Here is a 15,985-nt window from a genome sequence, read left to right on the forward strand (position 1 = left end):
AGTGATTTGAAGGAATTCTTAGAATTAATATCAGATGAAGTAGAGATATTATAGAATAATACTACAACTTTTTGTTCTTTAAATCTACTGTGGTTTAAAGCTTAGGTTTTATGTTTCTTCCATGGTATTTCAACACCTTATCTGGGATAGTACCATGCCCTAAAAAAAATCTATTATAAGCAGACAAATATAAATCTCGTCCTTTCTCAGCTCAACAGGATAAAGCTAAACTTGAGGCAATAGCTGAAGACTTTTACCCTGTTTTTTGAGTTGAATTTTTTTGAGATCAGAAAAGTGAAATTAGAAACTAGAATCCTTCATGTAAAAATATATATGTGTATCGCAATTAATTAAACTCTAATTTCTAATGGCAGAAACAATGGGATTAAGTAAGACATGCATGAGTTAAAATTTAGACAGATCTTCAGAATCAGTTAAACTTATCAGGGTCCTGCAATTTGTCCCTTAGCCTGCATTATCTCTATATTGCAGTATATTTTGTTCAAGAAGCCTTCAATTATAATTTTAGTTTTAAAGTGTCACTAGAGAAGAGTAACCACAATTTTTTATGTTTTCCCAAGAGCTTTAGAAGTGTTGGACATCAGTAAAAAAGGACACTCAATTACTACAGGACCTAAGAACTCTGGTTCTGGTTAGTTATTTTACTATTTTCGGTCACTTTCTAAAAGAAATTTAACTGTATATTATCAAATAACATTTTACACTTAAAAAACAGAAATAATTTAAATAGCCCTAAAAAGGACAGTACTTAAGAGATCTAAATGAATTCCATCCATGCAAAAATGTTTACATATATGTATTAGTAACCTGATCCCATTGTACTTTGTTCCATGAAGAGGCAAAGAGAATCTAAATATTTAGAAATATGAAAGATATCAAAAAAAATAGATTTTTAATGCTTTTATACTCCCAAAATACTCTTGGTTTTGATCCTATAGCCCACAGAACACAAAAGCAACTGTAAAATACTACATTTGAGGAAGAGGGAATTCCCTGGCAGGGGGCACGGGTTCGATCCCTGGACAGGGAACTAAGATCCCACATGCTGTGCAGCACAGCAAAAAAAAAAAAAAAAAAAAAAAAAAAAAAAAAAAAAAAAATTGGGGGAAGAGATGATGCCATGCTCAAAGACAAGATAATTCTACAAACTTTGACAGCATTAAAAAAACAAAAAACAAAAAACTGGCTTTAGAAATATTGTCATTGGGGGAAAAAATCTACACATTCAAGAACAAAAGATGTGTGTAATACTTATGATTATTTCAATAATACCCTGTGCTTATACTATGTCCTTTATTCCAAGGTTCAAAGCACTAAAAATGAGCATCCTTTAGATATTTAGAGTAAATTGAGGCATGGTAAATTTGCCGAAGGCAAGATAAAAGCCAGGTTTTTAGACAAAATGATTCAGAATTTCACATTTCCCATACCTTAAAATACAAATTATATGCCATCTTTAATGCCTCCATCTTATTTTATCAAACATTAGTAAATGTATTATTATAGTTTACGTTGTATGCCCAAATATTCTGTGATAGGTAAAAGCCATAAGCTTTCCATCATGTTTTACGATAACTCCATTGAATAGGAAAGTTAAGTGAAATACAATCAATTTGCTTTTGGCTTTTTTTAAAAAAAATTTTAAATAAATGAGATTGTTTTAGGACAGTTCTAGAAATTCTTGCCTTGATTTTTCTCCAGCAGAATTTTACAAATATCTGCTTTATATGCCAACATTAATATGATAGTTCTTTCCTTAAATATATATTTTACTTCTAGTCCTCTTTCCTCTCAAGATCTTCTGTCTCTTAGTGAACTGAGTTGGTGATTCATTAAAAACAAAGTGTTAAGGTTTTGTGAAAGTACAAAATGGTTAATGTTGGGTTCAGTCAACTAATCTCTGACAGTAACTTGCTTAATTAAGCTGAGATCAAGAAGTATGAGGAAGAATTCAAAACATAAGTAGTCAAATACTAGAAATTTTAGACAAAAAATATATACATATATTCCAAAGACTAATCCTAACCTTAAAACTATGTCTCATTCAACTACTAACTTCACATCTTGAAACATGAAATAAGTTACTTTACCTATGCACATTGAAACAGCATATTATAGGAAGCAGCCAATTCCAATTTTAGCTGCCTCAAACAGCTTGGTGATGATGATTCTTAAATCTGAGACTCCTTTGAGAATCTATTAGAAGTCATGGATCCTTGCTTCAGACACACACACACACACACACACACACACATACACGATGCATTTTTTAGTGTTGATAACATTATAAATCACAGCGTTGTTGATTCAATGGGATTAACATGAAGAAAATTTTCATACTGTTAACAAAGACTGGTCACTAACCTTAAGGAAAAGTCTTTGAAGTATCAGACAGTTCAATGACCATATCCATTCATTCATCTGCTTCTTTTGCTAGCTCTGGTTGCAAAAGAGGTGACTGGTTGATGCAAATGTGTCTCTAATCTAGCCTATAAATCTTAAAAACAAAAATGTTTAAGTTCTAATTTCTACTAGCAGTGCACATGTAACAGTTTTCAAGCATTACAAAATACTGTGAAGGAAAGACTTTAATATACCACTATCAAATTCCAGTGTACCTAAACCAACAATGAAATGTCTGAATATGTAATTTGTTGACTTGAGCAAAATAAAGACATAATAGCTCTAAATTCTTTATAACTTTCAAGGATGGGAAAACAGTATCTCTCAGAAGTTTTTTTTTTTTTTTTTTTAAATAGAATGGAACATTTAATTTTTCCCCCACAGTATTCAAAGTAAACATTTTATCATTATTACTCTTGGTATATCAAACTGAATTCCAGGAATGTAAGAAAGCCTGACTGGGAAATATTACATAGAAAAAGGTTGAATTAACAAACACATTACATTTCTTAGTTATTTCTTATAAGTATACACTGACATTTACTTATCTGATAGCAGCACTGCTGGTTTTGAGTGAATTTTTTTTTTTCTTCTAATGGGACTGCAGAATGGCAGTGTTATCTTTGGAACAAATTAAGACAGTAACAATTAACAGAAGAATACCTTCTACACATATATTTTTCAAGGGCAATAAATAGTTAAGTATATAATTATGGAAAAATATGCCTCAAATATGTTTTTTAAAATTTCTCAGGATTTATTGTTTTGCTTCTTAATAAAATATAATGCACTGTCACTACTATCTGTTCTGGGAAAACCAAACCCTGAGGTTTGAGTTTCCTCCTTTAACCAACAGAGTGATATCAAGAATAAACTTGGCCTAAAAATCAACTTGTTTGAGCCAATAGAGAATTCTGTAGTACATTTGATTACTTTAGCAATATACACATATTCTGGGTTATTATCAAGAGACTCACCAAATATTTTGTATGAAAGTTTTATACCCCAAACAGGTTCTCTGATGACTTATCATGCTAGCATATGAAATTTGAAGGAATAACAAATGGTATAACATAAACAGACATGCAGTATAGAAGGATGTAAAAGATACAGCTTGACCCTGGATATTTCCCTTAGAATAATTTCTTCCATAAATAAGACTTTACTTTTTACATATAGATTTATCTTATATCTGGTCCTGGATCACGGAGAATGTTAAGGACATAGCTTAAGAAATCAAGACCACATTTTTTTTGTAGTCTTTTGTCACCCCAGACCACAAAAAGCATTCTCCAAGTGGATGCTCAGGTTAGATTAAGATGCTCTTGAACAAACAAATTTACTGAGGCTTAGAATGTAAATCACGTAACTACTTGCAGCAGCAATAGTCTTTTCAAAAATGACTAAAACAAACTTTTAAATATAAAGCATATAAAAAGGACTATTAAGGATAGTTTTCCAAACTATAGAAATACAGGAAAATATGTGTTGCCTCATAATAAAGTTCAATAAATATTCTTTCTGAATCCTAGAAACACTATAAGATGTTATAGGTTTATTTGGTTCTCATAAGTTAGAATAATCTGATTGCTTCTACATAAATTCCTCCAAATTCTTATCCTCAAACAGATTTTTACTAATGCTTTTCTACTAGACTCAGAGATTATCTAACATCCTTTCAAAAATGTGCTTTTTTGTTGGTTTTAATAAGTATACTTAATTTTCTAGAAAATAAACATGATTTAAAATTTAAGGTTCAAGGTAATTCTAGAAAAAGATAGACACTGAACTATCTCCTTTTCTATTTCTACATCTCCATATTTACAAGGCCTAGCATCCACATGGTTTCCTCTTTATACTCACTTATCACACTATCAATAAATAGTAACTGTGGTCCAAGTAACCTATATTAAAGATTTCAAAATTCCTCAAATTTTATAACACTACAAAGTTATTAAGATTTGATTTTGATGAGTATTGGTGTTATGTAATTTTTTTTTTATTGGAAAAGAAATACAAATCTTTTTTTTTTCTATCTAAATTAAATCCAAGCTCCATTATCAGTTCTCAAGATATATCTAAAATGTACATTCCTAAAGAAAGGTAAAGCTATTCAAGGGCTGAACTAGTCCAATATACAATTGAGGGTTATTTATTCTTGTTATTTTTGTCTTTTCTTTTTCTTTTTAAATCTATATTAAACCCCTGGTTTCTCATGGATTAGATCATAATTTAACATTGTAAAAATTAATTTCAGAAATTACTGTGCTAATATTTAGATTTGAGGAAGGAATCAGACAAAATCAATTACCTCTATTCATTGTTAGAACAGAAGATGAAATAGCTTACTAACTGATATGAGTTATGAATGTCACTATGACACAAATTTGCTGTGATTTGCTTATTTGGCTACAAGTGCATTATTTTTCATGAATGACAACACACAGCATTTTCAACTTGTAACATGAAACTCCAGCTCGTAAAGAGTGTACTGTGTGACTTGAAAAAGTCTGATTGTAACTAAGTAACAACCTTTCCCCTGAAAAACATGAACAAAATCCATTGGGAAATCAGGCACAGACGGTATTTATCGGTTTTTCTTCCTTTCCTCCTATGGTTTTGTTTCTGAAGACATACAGATGGTTCCAACAAGATCCACACTTGTTACAAAATGACACAGCTATTTTTTTCCTTTTCTTTTTCTTTATCTTTTTCTCGAGGTTCCTTTCGTTTACGTTCACTATTCCCAGATTGTCTGCCACTCGATGGAGAGGCTTGTGCTGGCTGGCTTTGCTTTAAGAAAAATAAACAGGAAAAAATTACCACAATTTGTCCAAGATGCTTAAGCATAGTTATCTAGAAAGAAAAACTACAGGAGTGAAAGGAATTATTAATGGAAAAAGGCTATTGGTGTATAGACCTGTTATGTGATATGGTATCTGAATAACTGCCTCTATCATTCATAATAGATATAATTAATGTATCCATTATTCTAAGTAAATGGAACTTCAAACAATAAATAACATATAGCATTATATTGCCTGAAGACTCAAATTCAAGATAACTTATGTTAAAGTTCAGGAAATGTTAAAGAAAGTGACACCTTTTGGCAAGCTACAATAGTTCTCCAAGATCTCGTTAAATACTATAATAAACAGATTTTAAAAGCAGGGAAAAAAAACCCTGAGGACTCAGAGTGTGAAATGTGTATTCTGTGAAATGAGAACTTTTTTAGTGAAAAGCTAATCATAACATGGTAGGTTTTAAATTTTAAGCTTGGAGTAGTCAATATTTCTAGAAATAGAAATGTTATACCTATTTTAATAGAGACCTCTATATTTAAAGTTTCATCAGAACTTAAAGGGCATCAAGCTTTCTTGAATACCCAAATCAAAGGAATAGTTCTAGCATGGTACAAACATAAAAGAAGGGAAATATTTTTTTCATTTAATGAAATGAGATTTAAGAAATAGAAACCCCCTTAGTTACATTTTCAGTGCTTAAAACATTTAGCTGGGGAAAGTGGAAAGGTGCTAACCTTTGTTGAATACTTAGCACATGTCAAACATTGGATTAAATGCTAACATTATTTATTCTTAACCACAAACCTAAGGGTTAAGTATTATCTTCTTTTTTCCAGATAGGGAAAATGAAGCTAAGAGACGTAGAGGACTTTGTCCATGTTGCACCTAGTAAGGGGAGACAGAAGCAGAAAATGCAAATCCACATTTATCTGGCTCCAAAGTCTACATTCTTTCCAGCAGTACCTCATACTGCCTTCTAAGTGATAGGAAAGATTTGTTCAAATTGGTTTATATTGTTTGAAGCTATTAAGAACTTAATAAATTTGGAAAATCTTCCCATCAGAACCTCAGAAAAAGTAAATTTAACTAAATTAGAAATATATTAAGATAATCACAAACTTAGGACAATGTCATAAAATCCATGGATGCTAAAAATGCTAACAGAGTCAATACCTAACTTAAAAGTTTTTATCTCAGCACAAATTTCTTTATTGCTAAAGTGATCATTATATTTAAGAATCAGAACACTAGTTTTTACCTGGGCCTGTGTAGAAGCAGAAGCAGCAGCTGCTGCTGCTTGTTCCTGTTCCTGGTAATATTGAGAAGCTCGTCTATCCTCTTCTTCTTGGAGTTTCTTTGCTAGTTCCAAATCACTGATTCCTTCAGGTATTTGTTCCCAATTGATCTCTTGGCTCTGCTGTTCTTGTTGTAGAGATAATGCCATAAGATAGTCCTAAGAAATTAAATGATAACCATTTTTAGCTATGAGATTTTATCCAAGAACTAACGTGTGTGAATATAGGGGTTATATCTACAAACCTATGAGAGTGGCTTTTAAAAAACATACCAGAGGGTAAATGTAAAAATAGAAGTTTTCTATTTATTTCTGTTTGGGAGGTATGAAATTATTTCAGTGATGTTGCCATTGTTATAAATATTTTAAATATTCATTTGGAATTCTTTCTAGAAGCAGTATATAAGGCATTCAGAAAAGCTTAAAAAAAAACCCACATGTCTGTAGAAAATTGTTACAAAGGAAAAAAGCATAAATAAGAAAGTTAAGATTACCATAATATCATTACACAGAGCCAACTACTGTTAACAATTAATATATAATTGTTATATATTAATCATTTTTTTCTCTATTCACATACAAACACAAACACATCGCCCATCTCCCAACCCCTGAAACTATCATAATCTGCTTTCTTTTCCATTTAATGCCATAAAAGTCTTCTGTTTAAAAAAAAGTCATAAGAACTTCCCAAGATTATTTATTAAATATTCTTCCAAAAGATGATTTTTAAAGCCAACACAGCTGTCCATCATACAATCATATTCAGTTACTTAACTATGCCCTTCTCCTCCTACACACACACCCAGATTATTTCCTATGAGAGAAAGTGATGCATCTTTGTTCAAAAGTTATATTATCTAACATAACATCCACTTTTATTAAGAATTAGTGCTGAATGAAACTTGACTACTCTTGTGCACCTCCCCCAATCTACCCTCAAAATAAGAGAATTTTAAATAACCACAGAGGATATGTAAAAGGTTGTTGCCTGTGAAGACCTTGTACTATCTAGCATGATTATCTTACTGACATCAAGAATTTGTCCTTCAAATTTTTCTCCTCAATTCTTCAAACTCTGCTCTTTGCCAAGTCCCTTCCTTGCTACTTTTAAAGACAATATCATACATATATTCTCAACACCTTACGACTAGATTACTGTGGCAATCTATTGCTTTACTTCATTCCTGTGCCACTATTTTTTACATACAGTGGTTAGAAAAATCCTGTATATTTCTCTTAAGTAAAACTTAAAAAACCATGCCCCTGTATATCTTCTGAAGGAAAATGAGTATGTTGATTATTATGGCTGTTTGTCAAAGGAGAGCCAAGAGTCCTAGAAAGATCAGCATTTGTTTGGATCGAGTATGCTTTTGTCCATTCATAGCTTGCTATTCAAATTACCATTATAGAACTTAACATATAACATTAGTTGGTCAAATACCTGCCCCCCCAACTAGACTGCAGAATCTTTGAGGACAGGACTGAATGATTTATCTTTGTGTCCCCAGGACGTAGTTATAGTGCTCAATACAACTGCTCAATGAATAATGGTTAAATGAACACAGTCTCTATGCACTTAAATTGTTATCAGCGAAACATGTGCCAACTGTTTAACATAAACATATTTCTGCCTCAGTTGAGGAAAATGTCACATCACTGTTATACTTCTAGTAATAAACACACTTGTGGCTCTAACCAATAGCAGGCAAAAATCTCATCTGTCTCAGTTCTAAATAAGAATTCTGCTCAGTAGTGCAGCTCCTGCTGTAAGTGTCTGTTCCTCCTTACCTTGGACTCTAAGGCTTAGAACACCCCCCTACTCTTTATCCAGTATATGCTATCTTCAAGACTCTTTCTTTTCTACTTTTTCTGACTAACCAAAATAGATCTCAAATATGTATTTGTCTCTTCATCTCTACCACCAAGGCTAAGCCATCATCACCTCTTGCTTGGACTGCTAGTCTGCTTACAACCGTGCCCTTCCTATGCATTTGCCACATAGCAGGTTTTTAAAAAGGTATAATAGTGCTCACTTCGGCAGCATAAATACTAAAATTGGAACGATACAGAGAAGATTAGCACGGCTCCTATGCAAGGATGACACGCAAATTTGTGAAGCATTCCATATTTTTTTACAGAAGTAGAAATATACTGTTATACACATGAAACATATAATGTTATAAACTAATGCTACCTCAATTTTAAAAAAGGTAAAGTAGATCATGTCACTTCCATGTTTAATACTTGGCATACCTTCCCTACTACAATTAGAATAAAATTTAAACTCTTTACCATGACCTTCACAGTTCAATATAATCTGGCCTTCTGAACCAAAGTGTACAATTAATGTACATGTAGAATAATAACTTACCTATTTAGGAAGTGTCAGGAAAATTTCACAAGTATATTAATGAACAAATCTTTAGTTCAAAAATTTGGATGACTAAATTCACATTTGAAAGGAATGAGCACTTTAAACAATATGAAGAAGATAAAACAACAAATTTACCTGATCTATCTGATCTTGTTGTCCTCTGTATACAGTTTCAGGATCAGAAGGAGGTCGCAGATGAAATTCTGAGTCACAGAAATTTCCATCGCCATCAACATTGTGTAGGCTTTCCCAAACAACTTTTTCTTCAGTGAGAAACCCCTGGTCTGTTACCAACAAATACAGTAGACCCTTAATAAGAAATAAGAAAAAGGACTGTTAAATTGATCAAAGCTAGTTAATATTTAAGAGAAATTGTATAATCTTTTTAAAACATATAATTATTCCTACTAGTTAGATCTGCACAACATACTAAATAGTTGACCAAGTAGATATCTTATTCGCTCACTGAATTATATCTACTTGGCTTTGAATATAGTTTATAAAAGGTACACTACAGTATGATGAGAAATAGGAGTTCTTGGCATGTTCAACTAATTCATAACTTATAAATAGCCCTTGGGGTTTTTTAATCTCATTTCACAAAATAGAAAAATACTATACAAGTTCCTAAAAAATACATCAGATAACAAATAAGACACAGTCACAATAAAATTATATCGTCTGTTTTTAAAAAAAATTAAGCACATATGACTAATCCATTTCATATCAATTTTTCCTTCTCTGCACCATTAGCTGCTCTTAATTTGTACACCAACAGTACTTTGTACTTTTTCTATAGTAGCATTAAATCACACTGTACAATGATTATGTTTTCCTCCTCGTTCCCCAGACTGTATTTTTTAATCTATCTCTGGGCCTACTGTAGGCTGTATCATAAAGTTGGAGCCTAATATTTATTGAATTAATCAATGAAGTCATAATGTATTTACAGTCATTACCATAGAATTTAGCATTGATCTCTAATTGCTCATATGCATTAGTTTTAACTCCAATCATATGTAAAGTGTCCCTAGTATACCATATAACGTTTGTAAGCCATTTTTATTTCAGATTTGCCAAGGACAAGACTTTCATTTACTTGTTCAGAGTTCCCACTGGTTAATATAGTGTTTATTATTGCACAAGAATCATACTTTTCAAGTTCTCACTTATACACAATCTTAATAATAATAAGAAATTCCTTTAAAGAATTTGGTGGTGAGGGTAGAGAATTACTGAATAAATTCTGAAGCTTTAAAAAAAACTAAGTAGTTGTTATTTTTGAACATTTACTATGTGTCCAGCACTATGGGACACAGCTCCTCCTAAAGTACAAAGTCTTTCCTGTTGTCTAGTAGCAGTTACATTCAAGAATCAGCTGTAGGTACTGATTAATTTACAAGGTCACTGAAATTACTATTGCAACATGAAAGGGATTCATAAAGAAACACATTTTGGTATAAAGTTTAAAGACATTGTTTTAAGCAAATATTAAGTCCAGGCTCATGTTTTGTTTTGTTTTTTAAATCAGGTATGTTCCAATTTATCAAATACTGAATGCCTACCATATGCTTAGCACTATGCTAAGTGCTTGAGGATTCATCTCATGGGTAGTAATGATCCCACCTTACTCTGGTATTAGTGCCCCTTTTATGTGACTTCATAGAATCCTGGACTTAACAGTATTATAGCACTTTATACATTGAGTTGCAGTTGTCTGTTTACTTAATCATCTCTCTTAATACATTTTAAGCTCCTTGAGGACCAGAGCCATGTTTTATTCACCCATGCAGTCTCATTACCTAACATATTTTTAATACCCAGTTAGGGTCTACCTTGTTCTGGGATAATTTAAGAGAAAAACTAATTTTCCACTGAACAGATCTGACCCTTCTCTTTATACTTATCACAATGCGTTTCAACATATTATATAATATCTAAGTTTTACAGTTTATTTTGTATAGATCATATATTAGATTGGCTGTTTGTTGGAAAGGAACTATAATCTTATCAATAATTTTCCTCCAAATGACACTTTAGGATAGGTAAATTCTGGGAGCGTTTCTATTGAAAGCTACTATCATCCATAGCACATGAATATTTAAAAGTTTTAACTAAAAGTATCCATTTCTTGGTATAGGTGATCTGTCTTCTCATGGACCATCAGCCTCAATTTCTTCCTCTTTTAGATCTTGACATTTATCAAAAAAAGCCTGGAACTGGTCCACTGTCAACAATGCTGGTTATTACTTAAAATAACAAAGCATGTGTCAGTATAGTACTTAATACTTTAGGCCCATTTGTTCCTGAGAGTCTACAATTAAATCACCATCAAGAATATTTCTTGGGGATTCCCTGGAGGTCCAGTGTTTAGGACCTGGCGCTTTCACTGCTGTGGCCCGGGTTCAATCCCTGGTTGGGGAACTAAGATCCCGTAAGCCGCATGGCGCGGCCAAAAAGGAAAAAAAAAAAAAAAGAATATTTCTTGCTTTTGTATCCCAGCACTTCTGTTAATATTTAGACAAAGCTTTCTTTTCTAAGCCTTAAATCTTCTGCCTAATCTCACTCACCAGTCTTTAAAATATTAATTTCACAAAAAAATACAGAATGCATATATTAAATTAATAAATTGTTTATTAATGTATAAAATGTATGTTTATTATTACATAAAAACAAATGACATTAGATAGTTTTTATAATTTTTTTTTAAATGGGCAATTAAATCACAAAAGAAGACTGAACGAAAACCTGTTCTATCTAAAATACTCTGATAATTCTATATAGAGTATATACGTTACTTTTATTAACAATATACATAATACTATCACATTTTGTAATTGGTAAAATAGAAGAAAACCTGATATGTAATACAAAAGTTAAGTAATTCCAGCCTTTAAAATACAGAGGAAAGCACTGCCTGAATATTTCTGTTTAACTAGCTTGGATTTGAATTATTTAAAGTCTTTGGACCTTAGTTTTCTTTTCTTATAAAGTGATACAGAAGCAGTGAGATGAGAGGATTTCTAAGGAATTTTATAAATTGAAAGATGAACTTTACTCCTACTTAACAAACATCAGTCTCACCTACGAGTAACTTTCTTACCCACCCAGAGAGGCAAAGCTGTTGAGGGTGTGAAGTTAAAAGTCAGACTGGAGCTGTTTACAAGTTGTGTGGTCTTGGGCAAGTTACTCAGGGCTTTCTCTCAGCCCTGTTCTCTCAGATGTAAAGTGGGAAGTTGTGAAAATTAAATGAGATAATGAACGTAAAATGCTTAGTATAATGCAGGGCACATGAACAGCCCCTAAATCTATCTTGGTTTCTGTATCTATCTCCTTTTCCTGCCTCTTATTTAAAAGGAAAAGATGGATCTCTCTGCCTGTACTGTGGAATCACTTTTCTTACTCTGTTACCACATTTCTTTCCCCTTCCCACCTCTAAAAAAATTTTTTAAAAGAAAGTGACAATTCGGAAATTCCCTGGTGGTCCATTGGTTAGGACTCCACGCTTCCATTGCAGGGGGCATGGGTTTGATCCCTGGTCGGGGAACTAAGATCCTACAAGGTGCATGGCATGGCCAAAAAAAAAAAGAAAAAGAAAGTGACAATTTTTGATGTATCAATTACCTTTTAAAAATATCTAAATTAAGTGAATTTTTACTTAAGTGTAGCCTTCTGTGGAAAAAAAAAATTCCCACCATAGTCTTAGTCAAAGAGAAAAGTGAATGGGCAAACTTATTTTATTTCTTTAATATGGCTTTAGTACTTCTCTTGAACTGTATCTCCTTCTAAACTACTCTCACTTCTAATCCCTAAATGTAAAGTAAAAAAGCAAACTAATAAAAGCCAACCTTAAACACCTTGGATTCGAATATACTCCAGTGAGTTGTCAATAATTTAAAACCAAGAGGTAGAGGAAACAGTCAAGACATGGATATAAAAGTTGATATGGGAAAGGGATGATCAAGGGGGAGTCACGATGGGGAAAGAACTAGGCAGATGTCGTTATTTAACCAAAGATCTAGAAGCTAGGTGATCTAGACAGAGGCCAAGCAATCAGTAGTTTATTTTACTCAAGAGCAAGCAGGGGGTCTTCCCTGGTGGCGCGGTGGTTGGAAGTCTGCCTGCCAGTGCAGAGAACGCGGGTTCGATCCCTGGTCTGGGAGGATCCCACGTGCCGTGAAGCAACTGGACTGGACCTGTGTGCCACAACTGCTGGGCCTGTGCTCTAGGACCCTTAGGCCACAATTGCTGAGCCTGTGGGCCACGGCTACTGAGGCTCGCATGCCTGGAGCCTGTGCTCTGCGGTGGGAGAGGCCACCGTGGTGAGGGGCTCGCGTGCCGCGGCGAGGGCTGGCCCCCACTTGCCGCGGCTGTAGAGTGCCCGCGTGCAGCAGCGGGGATCCAACGCAGCCAAAAATAAACAAATAAATTTAAAAATTTATTAAAAAAAAAAAGAGCAAGCAGGAAGTATTAGAGAAGCAGAGGAGGATCATTAAAATAAAAATGAATAACTAGATCTTGGATATAGAATTATATATATAAGAATCCCGAAGCAGAACAGACCAAAATGGGTCTGTTTCTAGGAAAGTGGGGATTTATTTACAGCCCATTTTTATACTTTCAAATTTCCTGTCTGGTTAAAAAGTCATCTCACTATTTAGAACCACAAGAATGGCCCTGAAAGCATCTGCACTCTCACTAGCATCTCCTCCTGCTACTTTCAGATCCTAATCTTAGTTATGCTGATGAAAAGCACAGATCTTCGTAGGATCATGTACTCAATGTGGATTTGCCAAAATGATCTGCCCAGTTTAACTGTACGACATTAGATGGAATTACATGGAGCAAGGTAACATACGAGATAGAAATTAGGGGTATATGTATTTTTGCCAATGGACAGGTGAGGGAAGAATAGTTTAATCAAGGGTTCATGGAGAGTGCTATTACAACGAATAACTAACAAGAGCTGGACTTGATTGCTTTGCTAGTAATGGAAGAGGTACTTGTCCAGAGTTTAGGAATGGTAAACCACAAAACTAGAAATAAGAGGAGTTTCCAAAAACAGGAAGTCAACTAGTATCTGTTGTCAGAGAAAATGTCATGAGAGGCTGTGCAATCAAAACCATAGATCCATACACAGTTGGGAAGTGTGAAGTTGACTGGTAAATTATTATAATAATTAAGAATAGGAGAAAAGTATAATAGGGAAAAAATCAATTTAATTCACACATCCTCTGTGTCTCTGCGATGACAGCAGGCCTAATTAAAAAGTCTATGGAGGGGAGAAGACTGTCAAAACAGCGCACAGATCACACACCCCAGCCCCGGAAGATGGGGAACTGCCTCAAGTCCCCCACTTCGGATGACATCTCCCTGCTTCACGAGTCTTAGTCCGACCGGGCTAGCTTTGGCGAGGGGACGGAGCAGGATCAGGAGCCGCCGCCGCCGTATCAGGAACAAGTTCCAGTTCCGGTCTATCATCCAACACCTAGCCAGACTCGCCCAGCAACTCAGCTGACTGAAGAGGAACAAATTAGGATAGCTCAAAGAATAGGCCTTACACAGCATTTGCCTAAAGGAGTTTATGAACCTGGAAGAGATGGATCAGAAAAAAAGATCCAGGAGTATGTGATCTGTAAGATGGACTTTGTTCACGGGGACCCAATTCGATTTCTGCCGTGCATGCACGTCTATCATCTGGACTGTACAGACGACTGGTTCATGAGATCCTTCACATGCCCCTCCTGCGTGGAGCCAGTTGATGCAGCACTGCTTTCGTCCTACGAGACTAATTGAGCCAGGGTCTCTCATCTGACTTCAAGTGAACCATCATTTTTGGTGGTTTTGATCTTTTGTCATTGAGCCCAGAGAGCCAGGGATTAGGGATTAAGATCATGCACAAAAGTTTCCTAAATATTCTTGAATGGCTGCAGATGTTGGGGAAAAGTATGTGATATTTTAGAAACTTAGGGGGAAAAGTAGGAAGGTATTTTTATGTAAAGCCTTGACCCAGTGTTCAAAAATATAATTGTATTTAGATCTTGTTACTGCTCCAGTACATAGGAATTGTGTAAAGTGTTAAAGCAGCTGTATAAGTTTAAATTGTGTATGTCGAAGATTAGGAAAAAGATAGTAGCTGTTTTTCCTAAATGAAATAACTTTCTTCTTCCCCCCACCCAAATTCTTTTCTCAAGTTGCTGGCATTTGGGTCAAGGTTTTATTAAAAGCTACGTTTTATAACACTGGCACAAAAAAAGTAGTTTTAAGCTTGTTTGTACAGTTTTTTTTTTCCCATTGGAAATGTAATTCATTGCCTTAGGTCTTTTTAAATAGTGTATTATTATAGTTGGGGCTGGCTCTATGCTTGAAAACCCGTTTATTTATAACCTGTTATAAGTGCTATATCTGTTTGCAGTTAGGAAATGCAGAATTCAAAGTGATCTCCTAGTGTGTAAGCAAGCTGAGATGCACTATCCCTTTTCTATAAAAAAATGAGTTAATGTGTCAAGAAACCAACTCTAGTAAAGTGGGATTTAATATTACCCTTTCTTATGTGTTTCACCTAATTATTTTGGTTGTTAATATGGTGATAATTAAAAGTCAAGGTAAATTTTAAACATTAAGAATTCTGATTTATTGAGCTTGAATTATGCCACCATGCTTATGTAAAAATGAAAGTGGCACCATGGTTAAACTGAGAAAAGTTTCTCAGTTGTAACAATTTTGATTTATTCTTTCCTGTGACCTCCTTCCCTGTATTGTAGTGCTGAGGTTATTGAAGTTATGTAAAACACATCTCTGTTTCTGTTTCTTGGAAGGACAGTCCTGCTAGTTGACCGACAATTCTAAGCCAGGAGAATTAAGATAAATGTGTTTCATGTTTTGCACACAAATGCAGAATTTGTATAACCACATGACTTCATAGTTGTGATCTCAAAAAAGAAGGAATTTCTCTTTTATCTTTTTCTTGCAGTTAATATAAGAACACTGAATCTCTAAGCTTCTGAAGTGTTAGAAGTAGAGATGGCCTAGTAAGGATGTAGTTGTAATGTTTTATCCATTTAGCATGTGTTTATTTTTCTTAAA

The 15,985-nt window shown here is 33.9% G+C and overlaps 1 protein-coding gene, 1 non-coding gene and 1 pseudogene across 3 annotated transcripts in view; 2 read left to right on the plus strand and 1 right to left on the minus strand.

Annotated features, from left to right (window-relative positions):
- Positions 1–4,607: 4,607 nt before the first annotated feature.
- The window catches only part of MINDY2 (MINDY lysine 48 deubiquitinase 2), a 73,017-nt gene continuing 61,639 nt past the window's right edge, over positions 4,608–15,985 (minus strand). The window contains exons 7-9 of one of the 2 annotated variants that reach the window (XM_036843398.1): positions 9,035–9,208; positions 6,487–6,681; positions 4,608–5,217 (exon numbers count right to left, since the gene is read on the minus strand). In XM_036843398.1, the coding sequence (XP_036699293.1) occupies positions 5,089–5,217; positions 6,487–6,681; positions 9,035–9,208 (498 nt within the window). In that variant the 3' untranslated portion in view covers positions 4,608–5,088. Of the gene's footprint in view, positions 5,218–6,125; positions 6,682–9,034; positions 9,209–15,985 lie in introns of those variants that run through there. The other variant, XM_036843397.1, reaches the window with a different exon arrangement.
- Positions 8,551–8,657, plus strand: LOC118891375. Its single transcript, XR_005018959.1, has one exon. It is a non-coding gene; the product is annotated as a U6 spliceosomal RNA (small nuclear RNA).
- On the plus strand, positions 14,050–15,154 carry LOC118890480 (annotated as a pseudogene).

The sequence above is a fragment of the Balaenoptera musculus genome, chromosome 2 (assembly GCF_009873245.2).
Source record: "Balaenoptera musculus isolate JJ_BM4_2016_0621 chromosome 2, mBalMus1.pri.v3, whole genome shotgun sequence".
NCBI classification, from domain to species: domain Eukaryota; kingdom Metazoa; phylum Chordata; class Mammalia; order Artiodactyla; family Balaenopteridae; genus Balaenoptera; species Balaenoptera musculus.